A 20,117-nucleotide genomic window follows, 5' to 3' on the forward strand; every position below is an offset into this window, starting at 1 on the left:
TTACACTGGCTACATTAATTCCTACCTCACAGATTTGTTGCAAAATGAAAAGACATAAAACACAAGAAGACAATGAGAGAATTTAAATGCCATATAAATAAATCATAGTCAACATGTATAGAATGCTTAATGAGGTGAGGACTTAGTCTTATTCCTGGTGCTATTCTATGTAATAGTTAGTCTGAATCATTATAATTGCTTTGTGAATTTAAATTACTATGTCTATGTTGACTGAGAAAACTGGAGCACAGATAGGTTACATAATTTGCTCTGGATTATTGAGCTAAAATGTAGCCTTTGGTTGGCCTGGCCTTGAACTTGAAGGAGCCCGCTTGCCTCTACCACCACACCTTTATAACTGCAACCTTTATAACTTTGTACAAAGCTGGTGCTCTCAAGTACTGTGTTGCTCACATGCCCATTCCAACACTCAGTACCATCTCTACTCTACAGCTTTCCTAGAGTTATGATGTTCAAATCCTTCAGCTCTGAGATCTCAGCTCTTAAAGATATCCAATCTGCAACTTACTTTTCCCAACCACATCCTACAACACTCCCAGTGACTGGCATGATACATCACATCTTTTATAAAAGTGAGTTTCCCCAGCACCTACTGTGTTTCTTTCATTTCATCTCTACCAAGTTATAATTACTTAATTTAAACAACCATTTATTATTTATAAAAATATTTAATAGCTTAAAAGTAACAGAGTAAAGAAAATGCTTGCTTTGCAATCAAACATATAAACCAGATATCAAATCTTAGTAGGATAAGTTATTTAACTTAGAGTTTCTAGTTCTCAGTTTCCTCTTGGTCAGTGGAAATATCATCTGTTCTCACACTGGACTTGATCCCCAGTACGGCATAAAACTTGAATTATATATGCAGCACTTGAGAGGCGAAGGCAAAAGGATCAGAGGCTCATAGTCATCTTTAGCTACAAAGTAGTTTTGAATTCAGCCTGAACTACAAGAGACATATTAAAAACAAAATAAAACAAAACAAACAACATACTTTCACAAACTTGTTAAGATTAAAAGTGAAGAACAAATCAAATACCTAATGTTTGACATATTGTGTATATACTGGTTTCTATTACTTGAAAAAACTTATATCCAACATTATCCTAAGAACTGGGGATTGAATAGTGCAGATATCAATCTCCACTTAACAACTATGTAACAACAGTAAGGTATATAGTGAGAGGGAAGGCAGTAAAACAGCAGGCTGAGACTCTTAGGAGATTATACTTGCCTTATTACAGAATGAAGAATGAGGCCCTGGAATCTCTAGGGACTCCAGGTAGAGAGGAAGAACAAAAAGCTCAGTGATCAAAGGCCAAGGTCACTGACTGGATAGAACTAAAGTTCCCAGGGACATATCAGCCTGGGCTTCACAGTGCTTTGTTCAGATTTAGGCTTTTATTCTGATGTATAAACTGGTAGAAAGCTTTGAATACAAGTGCCACATTAACGGACTATTCTAGCTGTTAGGTGACAAATGGACTATAAGAGAACCAGCAGAGTCAAAATTAGTTAAAAAATTAGATAAGTAGAAAACCACATTTGTAGCTTTATATTATGAAATCTAAGACACCAGATATATTACAAAATATGATTCCAAAGAATCCACAATAAACCTGTAAGAGTTAGTAGCTTCAGCAAAGTTGCAGAACACAAAGTCAATCAACACACAAAATTCAGTGGTATATATATATATATATATATATATACCACTGAATTTTGCTGATATATATATATCAGCAATAAGCAATCTGAAAATAAAATTAGGAAAACAATTTTAATTATAACAGTATCTAAAAGAATTAAACATTTAAACTGGGCAGTGGTGGTGCACACCTTTAATCCCAGCACTTGGGAGGCAGAGGCAGGTGGATTTCTGAGTTAGAGGCCAGCCTGGTCTACAGAGTGAGTTCCAGGACAGCCAGGGCTAAACAGGGAAACCCTGTCTTGAAAAACAAAACAAAACAAAACAATTAAACATTTAGTAGTAATCTTAACCATGGAGGTCAAAGTCTCACATGTCAAGAGTAAGGAACTAAAGTAGACTGAAGTATATAGAAAGAAATGCCACGGTCGCTGACTTGTTGAGACTTGATATTGCTAAGATGGCAGCATATCAATCTACACATTTCATACAATCCCTATCAGAATTCCAATGGCCATTTTATTTTCAGAAAAACAAAAAAAAACAAAAAAAACCAAAAAAACCCAGAACAGTCAAACCTCAGATTTACATGATAAAAGGTCTCCAATAACCAAAATAGTAATAAAACATTAATAGTTGGAAAATTCATACTCAAGTTTTGAATGTACTATAACAGCACAATAATCAAAACAGTGTACAAGGGTATAAAAATGATTTATACACAAATAGACAAGGATTGAAAAACCCCAAATAAACCATATATCTATGACCAGCTGACATTCAACAAGTGAACCAACATCCCGTGGGAAAAACATTCTTCAGCTAGTGCCAGGATAACTAGGCATCGAAAGAAAGGAAGAAAGAAAGAAAAGAAGAGAAGAGAAGAGAAGAGAAGAGAAGAGAAGAGAAAGCAGCAGCAGAAAGAACCCTAATCTTACAATACAGACAAAAATTATTATTTTCTTTATTCTTTGAGACAGGGTTTCTCTGTGTAGCCCTGGCTGTCCTGGAACTCACTCTGTAGACCAGGCTGGCCTGGAACTCAGAAATCCGCCTGCCTCTGCCTCCCAAGTGCTGGGATTAAAGGCGTGTGCCACCACGCCCAGCCAAAAATTATTTCAAAACTGAAAATAAGCTGAGTATGGCAGCACGTGACTTTAATCTCAGCACTTGGAAGGCAGAGGCAGAACACCAGCCTGGTCTACAGAGTGAGCTCAAGGCCAGCCTGATGAGACCTTTTTTAAAAGACCTTAACACATGAACTAAAACTATTAAATATTCATTGGGAAAAAGAAAAGATAAATCAGAACAATGTAGTATTTGGCTGTGTGTGTGTGTATATATATATATATATATATATATATATATATATATATATATGTGTGTGTGTGTGTGTGTGTGTGTGTGTGTGTGTGTGTGTGTGTAAATAAATACAAAAAAGAAAAAAATCAGATAATTTGAACAAAAAATTCTTAAGAATGAAAGAAAAATTGTAAATCATCTCTCTGAAAAGTAACTATTTAGAATATATAAAGAGCCCTTCCAGTCAGACCAGCACCGGGGTAGCTAGGGCACAGACTCGGCTGACACCCGCCAGCTACTCACAACACCAGCCACGGGATCTTAAGACTTCAGGTGATCCGGCCACCCTCCGGACCAGAGGACAGGTCTCCGCCTGGCCCGGGAGCCCTTTGCCTCAGGAGCGGTGGAAGCCATCTTATTTCCGGGACTCCACCGAACTTAGGAACTTAGTCGGCACAGGTGAGAGTGTGCACCACGGAACCTGACAGCTTCTGGGACAGGCAGGAGCCACAGAGCCTCTGAGGCAGCACCCTTTTCGAGATCAAGACATCCCACCACCCTCCCGGCCAGAGGACAGGTGTCCACCCAGCCCGGGAGCCCTTGGCTTCAGGATCTGCGGGGGCCATCTTGGTTCCGGGACTCCACCGAACTTAGCAGCTTAGTCTGCACAGGTGAGAGTGTGCACCACAGAACCTGACAGCTTGTGGGACAGGCAGGAGCCACGGAGCTTTTGAGGCAGCGCCCTTTTCGGGCCCTAGACATCTGGCCACCCTCCAGGCCAGAGGACAGGTGTCCACCCAGCCCAGGAGGCTTTTGCCTCTAGATTGGCGGTAGCCATCTTGGTTCCGGGACTCCACCGAACATAGTCCCACAGGTGAGAGTGTGCAGCACACAAGCTGACAGCTTCTGTGACCCGCCAAAGCAACACAACTTCTGGGAAAGGTCCTGTTTTGGGCCTTCATCTTCTGCCAGGAGGAGGTCCAAACACCAGATATCTGTGCACCTTCCCTGTAAGAGGAGAGCTTGCCTGCAGAGTCCTCTGACCACTGAAACTCAGAGGAGAGAGCCTGTCTCCCAGGTTTGCTGATAGAGGCTAACAGAATCACCAGAAGAACAATCTCTAAACAGAAACAACTATAACAACTAACTCCAGAGATTACCAGATGGCGAAAGGTAAATGTAATAATCTTACTAACAGAAACCAAGACCACTCACCATCATCAGAACCCAGTACTCCCACTTCACCCAGTCCAGGGCACCCCAACACACCGGAAAAGCTAGGCCCGAATCTAAAAGCATATCTCATGATGATGGTAGAGGACATCAAGAAGGACTTTAATAACACACTTAAAGAAATACAGGAGAACACTGCTAAACAGGTAGAAGACATTAAAGAGGAAGCACAAAAATCCCTTAAAGAATTGCAGGAAAACCAGACCAAACAGGTGATGGAATTGAATAAAACCATCCAAGACTGAAAAACGGGAAGTAGACACAATAAAGAAAACCCAAAGTGAGGCAACGCTGGAGACAGAAACCCTAGAAAAGAAATCTGGAAACTTAGATGCGAGCATCAGCAACAGAATACAAGAGATGGAAGAGAGAATCTCAGGTGCAGAAGACTCCATAGAGAACATCGGCACAACAATCAAAGAAAATACAAAATCCAAAAAGATTCTAACTCAAAACAGCCAGGAAATCCAGGACACAATGAGAAGACCAAACATACGGATAATAGGAGTGGATGAGAATGAAGATTTAAATCAAAGGACCGGCAAATATCTTCAACAAAATTATAGAAGAAAACTTCCCAAACCTAAAGAAAGAGATGCCCATGAACATACAAGAAGCCTACAGAACTCCAAATAGACTGGACCAGAAAAGAAATTCCTCCCAACACATAATAATCAGAACAACAAATGCACTAAATAAAGATAGAATACTAAAAGCAGTAAGGGAAAAAGGTCAAGTAACATATAAAGGCAAGCCTATCAGAATTACACCATATTTTTCACCAGAGACTATGAAAGCCAGAAGGGCCTGGACAGATGTTATACAGAAACTAAGAGAACACAAATTCCATCCCAGGCTACTATACCCAGCCAAACTTTCAATTACCATAGATGGAGAAACCAAAGTATTCCATGACAAAACCAAATTCACACATTATCTTTCCATGAATCCAGCCCTTCAAAGGATAATAACAGAAAAAAAAAAAAAAAAAACAATACAAGGACAGAAACCACGTCCTAGCAAAAGCAAGAAGGTAATCCCACAACAAACCTAAATGAAGACAGCCACAAGAACAACAACTCTAACAACAAAAATAAAAGGAAGCAACAATTACTTTTCCTTAATATCTCTTAATATCAATGGACTCAACTACCCAATAAAAAGACATAGACTAACAGACTGGATACACAAACAGGACCCAACATTTTGTTGCTTACAGGAAACTCATCTCAGAGAAAAAGATAGACACTACCTCAGAATGAAAGGCTGGAAAACAATTTTCCAAGCAAATGGTAAGAAGAAACAAGCTGGAGTAGCCATCCTAATATCTAATAAAATCGACTTCCAACCCAAAGTCATCAAAAAAGACAAGGAAGGGCACTTCATACTCATCAAAGGTAAAATCCTCCAAGAGGAACTATCAATTCTGAATATTTATTCTCCTAATACAAGGGCAGCCACATTCATTAAAGATACTTTAGTAAAGCTCAAAGCACACATTGCACCTCACACAATAATAGTGGGAGACTTCAACACACCACTTTCACAGATCATGGAAACAGAAACTAAACAGGGACACAGTGAAACTAACAGAAGTTATGAAACAAATGGATCTGACAGATATCTACAGAACATTTTATCCTAAAACAAAAGGATATATCTTCTTCTCAGCACCTCATGGTACCTTCTCCAAAATTGACCACATAATTGGTCACAAAACAAGCCTCAACATACACAAAAATATTGAAATTGTCCCATGCATCCTATCAGATCACCATGGACTAAGGCTGATCTTCAATAACAAAATAAATAACAGAAAGCCAACACACACGTGGAAACTAAACAACACTCTTCTCAAGGATACCTTGGTCAAGGAAGGAATAAAGAAAGAAATTAAGGACTTTTTGGAGTTTAATGAAAATGAAGCCACAATGAAATCATTTCTAAGAGGAAAACTCATAGCTCTGAGTGCCTCCAAAAAGAAACTAGAGAGAGCACACATTAGCAGCTTGACAACACACCTAAAATCTCTAGAACAAAAGGAAGCAAATTCACCGGAGAGGAGTAGACAGCAGGAAATAATCAAACTCAGGGAGGAAATCAACCAAGTGGAAACAAGAAGAACTATTCAAAGAATCAACCAATCGAGGAGCTGGTTCTTTGAGAAAACCAACAAGATAGATAAACCCTTAGCCAGACTCACTAGAGGGCACAGGGAAAGTATTCTAATTAACAAAATTAGAAATGAAAAGAGAGACATAACAACAGATCCTGAAGAAATCCAAAACACCATCAGATCCTTCTACAAAAGGCTATACTCAACAAAACTGGAGAACCTGGATGAAATGGACAAGTTTCTAGACAGATACCAGGTACCAAAGTTAAATCAAGATCAGGTTAATGATCTAAACAGTCCCATATCCCCTAAAGAAATAGAAGCAGTCATTAATACTCTCCCAACCAAAAAAAGCCCAGGACCAGATAGGTTTAGTGCAGAGTTTTATCAGACTTTCAAAGAAGATCTAATCCCAGTTCTTCACAAACTATTCCACAAAATAGAAACAGAAGGTACTCTACCCAACTCATTCTATGAAGCCACAATTACTCTGATACCTAAACCACAAAAAGACCCAACAAAGACGGAGAACTTCAGACCAATTTCCCTTATGAATATTAATGCAAAAATCCTCAATAAAGTTCTCGCTAACCGAATCCAAGAACACATCAAAACAATCATCCATCTTGACCAAGTAGGTTTCATCCCAGGGATGCAAGGATGGTTCAATATACAGAAATCCATCAACGTAATCCAGTATATAAACAAACTCAAAGACAAAAACCACATGATCATCTCGTTAGATGCTGAGAAAGCATTTGACAAAATCCAACACCCATTCATGATAAAAGTCTTGGAAAGATCAGGAATTCAAGGCCCATACCTAACCATGATAAAAGCAATCTACAGCAAACCAGTAGCCAACATCAAATTAAATGGTGAGAAGCTAGAAGAAATCCCACTAAAATCAGGGACTAGACAAGGCTGTCTGTCCACTCTCTCCCTACCTATTCAACATTGTACTTGAAGTCCTAGCCAGAGCAATTAGACAACAAAAGGAGATCAAGGGGATACAAATTGGAAAAGAAGAAGTCAAAATATCACTTTTTGCAGATGATATGATAGTATATATAAGTGACCCTAAAAATTCCACCAGAGAACTCCTAAGCCTGATAAACAGCTTCAATGAAGTAGCTGGATATAAAATTAACTCAATCAAGTCAATGGCCTTTCTGTACACAAAGGATAAACAGGCTGAGAAAGAAATTAGGGAAACAACACCCTTCTCAATAGTCACAAACAATATAAAATACCTTGGTCTGACTCTAACTAAGGAAGTGAAAGATCTGTATGACAAGAACTTCAAGTCTCTGAAGAAAGAAATTAAAGAAGATCTCAGAAGATGGAAAGATCTCCCATGCTCATGGATTGGCAGGATCAACATTGTAAAAATGGCTATCTTGCCAAAAGCAATCTACAGATTCAATGCAATCCCCATCAAAATTCCAACTCAATTCTTCAAGGAATTAGAAAGGGCAATCTGCAAATTCATCTGGAACAACAAGAAACCTAGGATAGCAAAAACTCTTCTCAAGGATAAAAGAACCTCTGGTGGAATCACCATGCCTGACCTAAAGCTGTACGACAGAGCCATTGTGATAAAAACTGCATGGTACTGGTATAACGACAGACAAGTAGACCAATGGAACAGAATTGAAGACCCAGAAATGAACCCACACACCTATGGTCACTTGATCTTTGACAAGGGAGCAAAAACAATCCAGTTGAAAAAAGACAGCATTTTCAACAAATGGTGCTGGCACAACTGGTTGTTATCATGTAGAAGAATGCGAATTGATCCATTCCTATCTCCTTGTACTAAGGTCAAATCTAAGTGGATTAAGGAACTACACATAAAACCAGAGACACTGAAACTTATAGAGGAGAAAGTAGGGAAAAGCCTTGAAGATATGGGTACAGGGGAAAAATTCCTGAATAGGACAGCAATGGCTTGTGCTGTAAGAATGAGAATCGATAAATGGGACCTCATAAAGTTGCAAAGCTTCTGCAAGGCAAAAGACACCGTCAATAAGACAAAAAGACCACCAACAGATTGGGAAAGGATCTTTACCTATCCTAAATCAGATAGGAGACTAATATCCAATATATATAAAGAACTCAAGAAGGTGGACTCCAGAAAATCAAATAACCCCATTAAAAAATGGGGCTCAGAACTGAACAAGGAATTCTCACCTGAGGAATACCGAATGGCAGAGAAGACCTGAAAAAATGTTCAACATCCTTAATCATCAGGGAAATGCAAATCAAAACAACCCTGAGATTCCACCTCACACCAGTCAGAATGGCTAAGATCAAAAATTCAGGTGACAGCAGATGCTGGCGAGGATGTGGAGAAAGAGGAACACTCCTCCATTGTTGGTGGGATTGCAAGCTTGTACAACCACTCTGGAAATCAGTTTGGCAGTTCCTCAGAAAATTGGACATAGTTCTACCAGAGGATCCAGCAATACCTCTCCTGGGCATATATCCAGAAGATGTTTCAACCGGTAAGAAGGACACATGCTCCACTATGTTCATAGAAGCCTTATTTATAATAGCCAGAAGCTGGAAAGAACCCAGATGCCCCTCAACAGAGGAATGGATACAGAAAATGTGGTACATTTACACAATGGAGTACTACTCAGCTATTAAAAGGAATGAATTTATGAAATTCCTAGGCAAATGGATGGACCTGGAGGGCATCATCCTGAGTGAGGTAACACAATCACACAGGAACTCACACAATATGTACTCACTGATAAGTGGATATTAGCCCAAAAACTTAGGATACCCAAGATATAAGATACAATTTGTTAAATGCATGAAACTCAAGAAGAACGAAGATCAAAGTGTGGACACTGTGCCCCTTCTTAGAATTGGGAACAAAACACCCATGGAAAGAGTTACAGGGATAAAGTTTGGAGCTGTGATGAAAGGATGGACCATCTAAAGACTGCCATATCCAGGGATCCATCCCATAATCAGCTTCCAAACGCTGACACCATTGCATACACTAGCAAGATTTTGCTGAAAGGACCCAGATATAGCTGTCTCTTGTGAGACTAGGCCGGGGCCTAGCAAACACAGAAATGGATGCTCACAGTCAGATATTGGATGGAACACAGGGCTCCCAATGGAGGAGCTAGAGAAAGTACCCAAGGAGCTAAAGGAATCTGCAACCCTATAGGTGGAACAACATTATGAACTAACCAGTACCCCAGAGCTCTTGACTCTAGCTGCATATGTATCAAAAGATGGCCTAGTTGGCCATCACTGGAAAGAGAGGCCCATTGGACATGCAAACTTTATATGCCCCAGTACAGAGGAACGCCAGGGACAAAAAGTGGGACTGGGTGGGTAGGGGAGTGGGGGAGGGGAGTGTATTGGGGACTTTTGGGATAGCATTGGAAATGTAAATGAGGAAAATACCTAATTAAAAAAATAATTCTCAAAAAAAAAAAAAAAGAATATATAAAGAATTCTTCTGGAGGACTGGAGAGATGGCTCAGCAGTTAAGAGCACTGACTGCTCTTCCAGAGGTCCTGAGTGCAATTCCCAGCAACCACTATGTGGCTTACAACCATCTGTAATGCGATCTGATGCCCTCTTCTGGTGTGTCTAAAGAGAGGGACAGTGTACTCACATATATAAAATAAATCTTAAAAAAATTCTTCTAGTTTCAGACAAAAGCAAATGTGGGCAAAAGATTTAGTCCTCCAAAGAATACATAAATGACTAACAAGCCTAGGAGAAATTGAAATGATTAGTTATTAGGAAAATGCAAATTAAAAGAATAACAAAATATCTGACATCCACTTGGATGGATTTAACAGAACCCTCGTACATTACTGGTAGTAATGGAAAGTGGTATAACCTCTATAGAAAACAATAAGGTATTTGTCTATAAAGTTAAACATGCCCCGAGCCTGCACTCCTGAGTTCCATTTCTGGCCCCAATAAGAAGGAAAGAACTCACTGGCCTAAGTCACCCATACAGGTGTTTTCTGACCACTATCTGTGAGCCACAGCGAACACATGCCCATGGCCCCCAGTATAATAATATGAATAAACAAACAAATAAAAAATGATAACTTAGAAGAAGCAAAATATTTATGAATGGATGAATGGATAAACAAACTGTGGTATGTGTGTGAAATGACGTACTGAATAATGCCACAACATGAATGGATGTTGAAAACATGCTAAGTGAAGAAGTCATATACAAATACATATATACATGTTCACAATGAAGATTTCAGTTACATGAACCATCTAGAATAGGTATATCTATAGAGATAGAAATAAGACAGTAGTGGTCAACAGCTGGAGCAATAGAAATCTGTGACTGAGCTTCCCTGTAGGACGATACAATGTTTAGGTAGACTGTGCAGCAATGCTGAGTGCTTATAGTGAAATAGTTCACTTGGAGGTCAAGGAAATGGCTTAGTGTAAGCAAGCATGAGGAAGTGAGTTTGCACCATATAAAAGCAGGCATGGTCCTAGCTGCTTATAATTTAGTGCTGCACCATGGAGCCAGGTGAGCCTGGCCTGCTCACTAACCAGCAGTCTAGCAAAACAACTAGCTTCAAGTTCAGAGAGCAACCTGGCCTAAGGGAATAAAGCAGAGAATAAGAAAGACACCTGTCATCCTCTTCTGGCCTTTGTATATGCTACATGCTGGGTATACCTGTACACATGCATACAACACACACATACATGCACAGAGAAAGAATGTTAATCTATGCAATTCTGTGAAGCTTAAATGTTTAAATGGTTTACCACTCACAGATTTGCTGTAACATTCCACAGTTATCTAATTCTGTCTAGTTAACATCTATGGTCATAGTTTTAGGATACAAATATTTATGATCCATATTTCTACATAAGAAAATTGTCATGAACAAGAAAATATAATGCATAATCATGAAATATATATATATGTATATATATACATATATACACATATATACACATATACTTAGAAAGACTATGTTCTACTTGATAGCATCATACAAAATGCTTCTAATTAATATGACTGTTTATGTTGGTCAGTTTTTATTGTCAACTTGACATAACTAGAGTCACCTGGGAAGAGGTATTCCCAATTGAGAAACTGCTTGTGACTATGACTCTGGGAGACTGTCTTGACTGATGAGTGATGTGAGAGGGCCCAGCCCATGGTGGGCAGTACCATTCCTAGGCAGGTGAGCCTGGGCTGTAAAAGAAGGCCAGGCACAAAGTGAGCCAGTAAGCAGCGTTCCTCTATGGTTTCTACTATAGGTTCCTGCCTTTAGTTAGGGCTCTGGCAACTCTTAATGACAGACTGTGACTTGAAAGTATAAGCCAAATAAACCCTTTTATTCCCAGCTTGCTTTTGGTCAGAGTATTTTAACAAAGCAACAGAGATCCAAACTAAAACAATGATATTTAACGAAAACATCCTTGAAATGTACACTTCATGAGAAACGATTTTTACAAATTGTCATCATCGGTGGCAGCAGCTAAAGCAGCAACAACAAACGCTGACGACATTCAGTAAGCTAAGTGCTAAAGAAATGGCATTTGAATAAAAGCAAAAGACTACATTTGCTAATGAACTGATTTACTTTCAAAATGTTTCAAAGACACACAGCAGTCTTAACGGTTAATAGTCAAGCTATTTACTCAAGAACACAAACTTTGAACTATACAGTCTCTAAAAGGTAAGAGCACCAGTTTACAAAATATAACTTTCTGGCACAATCTCCCCAGCAGGTAGGCTGAGAATTAAATTACAACATTTTTTGCTAGACAAGATTAAAACAAATCCCAAGAAATTACAAAATAAGATGAGTTACTATAATTTCTATTTAAGAATAAGAATGTCACCCCTGTGAATAATGGGTTCATATAATAATAAAAGCTATATACTGTTCCATTCTAAATTCTCACATAGATTTATAATAAGTTCATAGTGAAAGGATAGCTAACATTCTTTAGGCAGCTGTCTTGGACTAAGTGATGTTGTGTTGCTTGCTGTGCATAATTTTATTAATTTTCACAGCAAAAAACATACTTTTTTTTTAACAGAAGATACATGAAGAAACAGAGTTAAATCAAGTCCCCTGTCTAAGGACACAGGGATTTAATCTTGGTAATTCAGCTTCAGAGCTGGCTGCACTTGTATATAAGTCACATACAAATCACCACATGTCTGCTAACTGAAAACAAAAACCAATGACCCAAACAGAAGCCTATTCTAAACCTTACAACTATATCCTCACTGCATTGGATCAAGCCGCTGGACCTATTTTATGTTGTCGTTCCAGGTCCTTATCCACTGTTGAGATTTATCACAAAGCAGTGCCTGCACTTTACACTCCTGTCCAGACACGCTCAGCACTGTCTTCTAACAGTAATCTTTAATGTTTCTGTAAATTAAATCATATACTGTGTACTTTCGTGTTTGGCTTCTTTTATTTACTGTAAAATGGTTAACTTCATGTTCCATAACCCTCGCTCATAAGCTCCCATCTGTGTCCCTGCATGTGGCCACACTTCATTCTTCTCCCTTCTTCACACCATCCCATTAGGTAAAAACATCTCTTATGCTGTTGACAGAACATTTGGGTTGTACAGTTACTAATGTTCTCGAGAATGTTTTCTTGTAGCTATGTGTCCTCACTTCTGTTACTAGAGACGGATAATAGGTTAGTACACAGCCAGCTTTGGTAAACAGTGCCAAGCAGTTCTCTGAGGTGCTAGGCCTATCTTTCATTTCCACATTAGCCCACGATTGCCACTGTACAGGGCAATGCCCCTCATGGACACAGGTCAGTCAGTGGCTATGTGAGCAGTCTCTAAGAGGCTACTATTATAAGCAACATGGCACAAAGGAATTTCTTTGTATTGTAGCCTCCTAGGTTGTAAGGTAAATTTATAAAAAATAAATTAAAATTGATTTAACATTTTACATATACAAGAGATTTCAACAATCAACAGTCTTGCCATTAATTTACAAGTGCTTATTTTACACCCTTATATCTGCTGCAAATGTTAAATAGAAAGTGAAATCTGGCATATTTTGATTATTTCAAATTGAGCAAAGGTTAATAGAAGAAAAACTAAAAAACAAAAATCCGTACAGGAAAATATCATTTTCATGAAACTAAAACTCTGAGATAGGAGACTTTTCTGGCAAATTATTGAACAGTAGGCCATGTCCCCTTGAGAGACCACAGCAATTATGCACATAATTTTTTATGTGAATGCGCAAAGAAAAGAGCCGTGCTTGTACATGCATTACTACTGCTGCGTGTCCCTCTGCCTCTCCACACTGCTATCTCCTCAGTACCCGAGGGGAGATAAATAAAGATAGACAGCTGGCTTTTTTATCTGTTTACCCTCCCCCTCACCAATACACATGGAAATCAAACAAAGAAAGGGCTGTGAGGCTAGAACTTAATGCACAATGCTAGATGTATAAATTGTATGCATTAAGAAATCAAACCGTCACAATATTATAGTCTATGCTTACTAAAACCTCAGCTAAAAAATAAAACACAAACAAAACCCCTTTCCATTTAATTCACATGAAAAGAGAGCCATCTGCTTCTTTCCTTGTCTTACTTAAGCTCTTAAGGACTGATTTCTCCTGGCTTTTCAGTACTGAGGACGGAACTCAGGAGTCCATTTATGACAGGCAAGCATTCAGCTACTGAGCTACACAACTCACTCCCCCGCACCCCAACACCACTCCTCCTCCTCCTCCTCCTCCTCCTCCTCCTCCTCCTCCTCCTCCTCCTCCTCCTCCTTCTTCTTCTTTATTTTGTCTGAAGACTCATGGGAACCAAGGGCAGTCATGAGACACATAAAAGTGACTTGTGGGTTGACTGGGAGATGGCGCAGTGAGCAAAGAGCTTATGGTGCAAGTGAGAGGCTCTGAGTTTGAGTGTAAGGGATTCACATGAAAGCAAGATATAACACAGATCTATAATCCCTATGATCCAGCAACAAGATGGCAGGCGGAGATAGGAGAACCTTGGAAGCTTGTAGGCCAGCTTGCCTGGCACAGCAGAGGTAAACAATAAAGAAATCCTGCCTCAAAACAAGATGGAGTGATGCCTGATGTGGTCCTTATCCTTTACCTGTGCAGGGGCATGTGACTGTGCTTACATTTACATTTATTTTTACAAAATACATACATATGCACACACACACACACACACACACACACACACCAGATTTTAGAGCTACTTAGGGGGCTGGAGAGACGGCTCAGCAATTAAGAGCACTGATTGCTCTTCCAGAGGTCCTGAGTTCAATTCCCAGCAACCACATGGTGGCTCACAACCATCTGTAATGGGATCTGATGCCGTCTTCTAGTGTGTCTGAAGACAGCTACAGTGTACTTATATACATAATAAATAATTCTCTAAAAAAAAAAAAAGCTACTTAGGGATGAACAAATAAAAATAAATTCTCAAGAATCCTGTAAGTTTAAGGTACTGAGTTCATTGAATAGATGAGGAAACTGTTTTAGAAAAGAACAGCTGTCCATACGACCAACTAACAGCCAAGGATGGAGCTGTAGCTGAGGCTCAGGCAGGATTATGTCCTTCCCGTGGCAGCTGGCTTGACAGTCTAGGTGAACGTTGGAACTGTAGAATTTTCATATATTTTATACAAGTAAACTATAACTACCCTATATACACAGAAACAGATTACAAAATTATCATAAGTCACAAATATTAATTTGTATGCTATGGGTGCATAATACTTTTTTAGCAACTGATAGGAAGGAGAACTCTCAAAGTGTTGGTTGTGAGTAATGGCTGAGCTGTCTCTCTATCCAGAGAACTAGTAACACAATGAAAACATACTGTCAATAGGAGAGTTCGTGTAAAAGCCCTTGCAACTAGGGTTATAACTTTATAATGTAAAACAGGCAATGCTGAGGAGAATGCTTGCAAGAAATAATAAAGTTCTGTACATCATTTAACCTCAACTGGTTTTCTCTTCTATCCATTCAGACTTCCTCAATACTTGTTAAACTCCTATTATGCTCCATGTAGTGTTCCAGTACAGAGACAAAAGCCCAGGCATCGAGGTGTTTAGGACCAAGTCCAAATATTGCTCATACACTAGTGGGAGCAGACATGAGTACGGGATGCACTGTCATGCCACAAGCATCTCAAGAAAGCTAATGTAAGCTGAAGGGATAGGAAATACAGAAGAGACTATTTTGGTGTAGGGTGATCACAGAAGGTCTCACTGAAAAGACAGCACTGAATAGAGATCTAAGTGAAGGGAAGGAATAAGACAAATAGACACCCTGGGAAAGAGCTCCTTAGGCAACACATGTGTTCAAAGAAAAGTAAATACAACTGAGTGAACTCAGGGGAGAAACACAGGATAGGAAATATCAAACAACTCAAGTGCAATATCCTTGAAGGCCTTGTTTACTAGGGTGGGGGAGGGGCTGAGGAAAAGGAGAACCAGGGAAAGAAAACCACTGCCCACAGACTTGTGGTTAGAAGAGCGCTACAGGGAATGCATACTGTTATACAGTAAACACAAATGACTCTTGAGACAAAGACAGTACTAATGGAAGAAGTGATAAGTGATAAAACTCAAACAGTATGAAAACACAGCAATAAGATTTCTTGATATGAAATATCAAATATGAAACATGAAAGATGTTGTTTGGAGTCTAAGTGTTAGCCAAAGGTCATGTGTGCTGTTCCCCAGCTTGTAGTTTACTGGGAGGGAGAGACTTTAAGAGGTCAGGTTCAGTGAGCAACTTGACTCTCTAATACTGTGATCACCATGAAGTTCTGCCTTGCCACAGGCCTGAAGTATCAGGGTCAAGTGATCAAGGACTAAAATGTTTACAACCATGAGCCAAAATAAATCTTTTTTTTTTTTTGCCTTGATGATTTTAGCTAACATGGTGGTAAATAGGGACTTTTGAGCTTTATCTGGGTACTTAAAAAAAAAAAAAAATCAAGGGTCATTTTGTCTATTTAATGGGAAATACCTATTAGATAGCCAAACAGTCAATTAGATCTTTTTCAGAGGAGAGTGAATATATACTTGCGAGTCATTAGCATATAGATAGTACTTGTAGCCATAAGCTTGAATAATTTGCCTAGATAGAAAATTAACATAGAAAGTAGAAACATGAGAACTGAATATACTGGAACTATCCAACATTTCTTCCTTTTTTTGGTTTTGATTTTTCGAGACAGGGTTTCTCTGTGTAGCTCTGGCTGTCCTGGAGCTCACTCTGTAGACCAGGCTGGCCTCAAACTCAGAAATCCGCCTGCCTCTGCTTCCCGAGTGCTGGGATTAAAGGCGTGCGCCACCACACCCGTCCGTCTATCCAACATTTCAATGCCACAAAGAACTCTATGACTTGGGAAAGAAACTAGGAAAGAAATCCTAAAGAAATTTAATAGGAAAAACAGGTGGGACATTTGAAGGTTTTTCATTGTGATAAGGTGAAATGCTACTGAAGGGCTGCTCAAATTCTTAGGCAGGCTTTGTAAGACTACCTGTTGCTTGACACTATATTATTTCTTAAAGCTGGGACTATAGTTGCTCTTATAGAAATCCCTTTTTAATTTCTTTGGGTGTGGGTTTGTTTTATTTTTTGAGATAGGACCTCATTTATCCCAGGCTAGCCTCAAACACACTCATACACTATGTAGCTGAGGAAATTCTTGAACTCCTGATCTTTGTACCTCTCCTTCCTAAATGCTGGGATTACAGGTTTATGCTACTACACCTGGTTTTATGCAGTACTGGAGACTGAACACAAGACTTCACACATGCTAGGCAAGCATTATCACCTAAGCTCCAACCCCAATCCTACATTTAGATTTCACTGACTTGAAAACTACATAGCTAAGCCTCTAAAGACTGCATGCAGAGCAGGTATAAGCAGATTCTGGGGAAATGTGAGGAGTCTCTATAATAAGCAGAATAAATAAGGGTTAGTGAATGAACTTTGTAGCATATTTATCTTCATCTATAACAAAGAAAACAAGTTCTTATATTAATTACACTTTTTACTTAGTGTGTGTTTGTGTGCATGTATGCATGTGCGAATATACCATGTCATACACAAAGATGTCAGGGGACAATTTCTGGGAGTCAGATTTCTTCTTCTAACATGAAGGGGTCAAAAAATAAGTAGACTGAATAACAAGCCTCTTTAGCCAGTGAGCCATCTTCCTGGCCCAGGGTTACGTTCTTAATAACTGAACTCTAAAACTCCTTACATTAAAGACTAGAAAATGATACTAAATAGACATCAATGTTCTACAAAATTATATCCCAAAGGAAAAATAAACAAATGTCTAAAACCACCCCACAAACTTCTTACAGTGATTTTGATAGATATGCTTGAGTCTTTACAGAAGGACAGAATATGACATAAACATTATAAGAACAAATGAGTTAAAAGGTAAGAATTACCTGCAAACACAAGGGTAATATTCAGCACAATGAATATTCCACAAAATAGGCCAACTCTAAAAGTAGTCCATGCTGGTGCAGGCTGTGGACAGAAAACAGAACTCTGAGTAAAAGACGACAGCAAGCACATGGCATGTGTGCTGCAGTAGAGTAACTTAGTGGCATAAACCTCAAAGCTGTACAAGGACAATATATTTTATTATGCTAACCTTTGTAACTCTGAAGCAGAGGATGATTCCCACACCACCATCCTATTACTAGCATAGGGACACTATTGAGTTCTTTTACAGAAATCTGAATCGTGGGGTTGGGGGATGTTCATTCAGTTACGTACTTGCTGTGTTGGCATAAGGACATGAGTTGGATACCCAAAACCCACATAAAAAGCCAGGCAGATCCCACATAAAAGGCTGGCACAGTGCATGTTTGTAATCCCAGTGCCAGGCAGGTAAAGGCAGACAGATTCCTGGACCTCTCTGGACAGTGAACCCAGACAAATTAGTGAGCTCCTGGTTCACTGACTCTGTTGCCAAAAACAAGGTGGAAAATGACTACAGAACACACCCAGTGTCCACCTCTGGTCAATACGCACGCACACACATATCAAAACTCTGATTACTCGTCACAAGAACTATCTGTATTGTCAGTTTCAGAATGAAAGTGTCTAGAAGGAAGACAGTAACTTTTCTTAAAAGCTACTTTAGTTTCAAACCTTGCACACTACATTCTAATACAAAAGGATGTCTATCATCCATCTAGAATGTTAGGACCAGCCGGTACAGTGAACCCATACAGTGACTGCCCTGTCTTTAGACAACACCCTCCCTGATGTCCCTCGCTTTCTCACAGGGTACTTTGCCTCCCCACCGGATAACCACTTCATGTTTTCTCCCTAAACACATTCTTAAACACTTTCATTTTTTAAATTAATTTTCTTATTTTAAGGTTTTATACTCATATCAATGATATAATAAGCTATATACACTTAAAGTACAATTTCTATGTTTGTTCTTCTGGTGCTTTTATAGTTTTTCCTCTATCTTTCAGTCACTTTGGCTATGATGTGCTTATGGTTTTGTTCAAATACTGTTATACTGAACACACTGGCATACAAGGAATTGCACAAATACTAGATTTAAAGTATATAATGATAAGATTTTTACAAGATTTAGCACATGTGGATATTAATAAAATCATAACCACAATGAAGACAATCAAAGATAGTATACTGAGCAAGGCATGGTGATACATGTTTATATTACCAGAACTCCAGAGCTAAGGGTAAGGGCATCAGGTGTTCAAGGACAGTTTTGGCTATATAGTGAGTCTGAGGTTAGCCTGGGCTATAGGAAACCTTGTCTCAAAAAAGAAAAAACAAAAACAAAAACAAAAAAACAAAACAAGTACAGGAAAGTGAACAAAAGCAAACTGCTAACACATTCACTGCCCTACAGGCTTCCCTATGCCCCCTTGTTTTCTTTCCTTCCTGCCCAAAACCCACTCCACACGACACCACCTGGATTGGCAACCAGTGATTGGCTTTCTCTCTTTTCTTTTAAAAATTTTACTTACTTTTATCTTATGTCCATTAGTACTTTCCCTGAGCATATATCTGTGTGTTTCTGATCCCTTGGAGATGGAGTTATAGACAGCTGGGAGCTGCCATGTGGGTGCTGGGAATTGAACCTGGGTCTACTAGAATAACAGCCAGTGCTCTTAACCACTGACCCATTTCTCTAGTCCGATTTGCTTTTTTTTTTTTCATTATTCACTAGTTTACATTTTTTAGAGTATTAAGTAAATGGAGTCACATATAGTATATACTTTTTAAAAATCTGCCTTCTTTTTCTCTCTTGATTATCTTTTCAGGTTGAATAGTAATGAATTGTTCAGATATTACACAATTGTTTATCCATTTATCTACTGATGGGCATGAGTTGTTTACAGCTTTGGCTATTATGAATAAAGGTGCTATGAAAACTTATATACAAGTCTTTATGTGGATATACACTTGCATTTGTCTTAGATAAATACCTAGGAATACAACAGCCAGTCATGTGGTAGATGTACATTTAACTGTTTAGGAAACTCCTCAACTGAATGCTAATGGGTGATATCATTTTACTCCATCAGCAGCAGAGGAGATGGGATTCTGTTCCTCTGAGCAAGGTGTGAGTATCCCTTTGTGGTTTCAGTCTGCACATCTTGACAGCGCTGACTGAGCAACCTTTCCTGCTCCTGTTTTCTGCCTGCACAGCACTGATGACATTCAGGTTATTTGCTCACTACTGAGTATTGGAGTTCTCCATGTGTTCTTAGTAAAATATGTGGTTTATC

The 20,117-nt window shown here is 39.0% G+C and overlaps 1 protein-coding gene across 1 annotated transcript in view; it reads right to left on the bottom strand.

The window, feature by feature from the left end:
• Window positions 1–20,117, bottom strand: part of Xpr1 (xenotropic and polytropic retrovirus receptor 1) — a 153,112-nt gene that overhangs the window by 33,641 nt on the left and 99,354 nt on the right. The window contains exon 7 of the mRNA XM_021176967.3: window positions 17,781–17,862. Within this exon, the coding sequence (XP_021032626.1) occupies window positions 17,781–17,862 (82 nt within the window). The remainder of the gene's footprint in view (window positions 1–17,780; window positions 17,863–20,117) is intronic.

Source organism: Mus caroli, unplaced genomic scaffold (assembly GCF_978045245.1).
Source record: "Mus caroli unplaced genomic scaffold, Mus_caroli_1 scaffold_1, whole genome shotgun sequence".
NCBI lineage: Eukaryota > Metazoa > Chordata > Mammalia > Rodentia > Muridae > Mus > Mus caroli.